The sequence below is a fragment of the Apis dorsata genome, unplaced genomic scaffold, assembly GCF_000469605.1.
Source record: "Apis dorsata unplaced genomic scaffold, Apis dorsata 1.3 scaffold_198, whole genome shotgun sequence".
Classification (NCBI taxonomy): Eukaryota; Metazoa; Arthropoda; class Insecta; order Hymenoptera; family Apidae; genus Apis; species Apis dorsata.
In genome coordinates this window covers 116,997-118,550 of record NW_006263482.1, presented here as the reverse complement: position 1 = coordinate 118,550, position 1,554 = coordinate 116,997, and the positions used below count along the sequence as shown (strand labels likewise).

The 1,554-nt window shown below is 24.8% G+C and overlaps 2 protein-coding genes across 4 annotated transcripts in view; both read right to left on the bottom strand.

Annotated features, from left to right (window-relative positions):
- The window catches only part of LOC102672616, a 9,752-nt gene extending 8,254 nt beyond the window's left edge, over positions 1-1,498 (bottom strand). For both annotated transcript variants that reach the window (XR_421666.2, XM_006614803.2), the window contains exons 1-5: positions 1,348-1,498; positions 828-1,001; positions 552-668; positions 234-406; positions 69-164 (exon numbers count right to left, since the gene is read on the bottom strand). Coding sequence is in view for 1 of the 2 variants with exons in the window: in XM_006614803.2 (XP_006614866.2) it covers positions 69-164; positions 234-406; positions 552-668; positions 828-1,001; positions 1,348-1,483 (696 nt within the window). In the remaining variant the exon portion in view is untranslated. The remainder of the gene's footprint in view (positions 1-68; positions 165-233; positions 407-551; positions 669-827; positions 1,002-1,347) is intronic.
- LOC102673060 (cerebellar degeneration-related protein 2-like) overlaps positions 1-1,554 on the bottom strand; it is a 50,903-nt gene that overhangs the window by 9,671 nt on the left and 39,678 nt on the right. Inside the window, exon 8 of one of the 2 annotated variants that reach the window (XM_006614807.2) lies at positions 466-484. The exons of the other annotated variant lie outside the window; for it this stretch is intronic. The gene's annotated coding sequence lies outside the window, so the exon portion shown is untranslated. Of the gene's footprint in view, positions 1-465; positions 485-1,554 lie in introns of those variants that run through there. 2 annotated transcript variants of the gene reach the window in all.

The window sequence follows — 1,554 nt, the reverse complement described above, 5'->3', positions numbered from 1 at the left end:
TTTTTTTTTTTTTTTTTTTTTTTTTTTTATAAGAATTTTATCACGAAATTATTAAATTAAACCTTAACCTTGTGAGATTTTTGTACTACTTTCTTCAATCTCGCTGGCATGTTATGCGGCAAATAGGACGAATAATTATAATATTCTGGGATCCAATCGAATCTCTGCAACAATATGCGCGTTTATTTTATAATAATAACGATTATTAAAATTCAAATCGAATGCAAAGATACCTTATTAAATTTAATAAGAACACAAGGTTTTAAAGGTTTTGTATAACCATATGGAGGTATGCTACATATTCCAAGATTGTGTATGTTAAAATAACAAGATTTTCTATGATGTCTTGATATCAAATGTTTTTTATAGCAGTCTAAATCATAGTTTGATTTATTTTTATTATATTCTAAAATAAAAAAATGCTTTAGATATTTTTTTTTTTTATCAATAATATTATTATATGATGTATATATATATATATATATGTATCGTATATTATATCATAAATATATTAGAAATACGAATTTGAATACAATTATTTTGTAAAATACCTTGTAAAAAATCATTTATAGCTTGAACGTATCTTTCCGATTTGGTATTGCCAGTTAAGTTACTCACCGAAATAATAGGCGATGCAATTGACATGCTATTTGGTTTAAAAACTATTCCTTTAGAAAAATTTTATTTAATATTTGCGTTCATATCAATTACATTATTAATAGGATTAAATTATTTTTTTCGATATATGTTATATAAAGTTATAAGAATAAGATAACAATTACTTAATTGTTGAAAATTTTTTCATAAGAATTAGCAATGAAGATTACCTGGACTGCCGAAAGTTGATCGGGTAAAACGTGAAGGTTTTCCAGATTTTGAACTAACGTATTGAAAAAATGGTTTATCCAGTTGAGAAACGTAATCTATACTGATCTTCATTTGTACCGCAAATATTGTTCCCAAAATAGTAAAAAAGCAAAAATAAAATAATCCTAGTTGACCTAAATTTCAAATATATATATATATATGTATATTTTGTATTAACACGATTGTAACGATGGAAGACCATATTTCTCTACGTAGCGTAACGTAAAGTATACGAAAAAACAGGATGCGGTTAAATTAATACAATGCATCAACCATTTCATTAATTTTCAGGGTCATTTCATTAAATTTTATCTTTTTCAAACCATGTTGAATTTTTATGATTTTAATGAGATATTTGTAGATATTATTGTACACAATTATTTAACTATTATATAGAACAGAAATGAAATAGTGAATATTAAATTTAATGTTGTCATAAATTTAATATGTGTAAGTTATTATATATTATAAGAACATTACCCCACTCTTTTGCCGTTCTGTCGAGAAATGCTTTTTTCTCTCTATCCCAAAGAAACCGCAAAAAATTTCTAAAAGGTCCTAAATCGGGTTGCGGTATTCGACTTTCATAATATGCTTCATCATGTAATATTACCATATTAAGAATTGATCTTGATATTTTCAATCCCAACTTATAAAAAAGAAATGAATAAAGGTATTCTAGTTCTT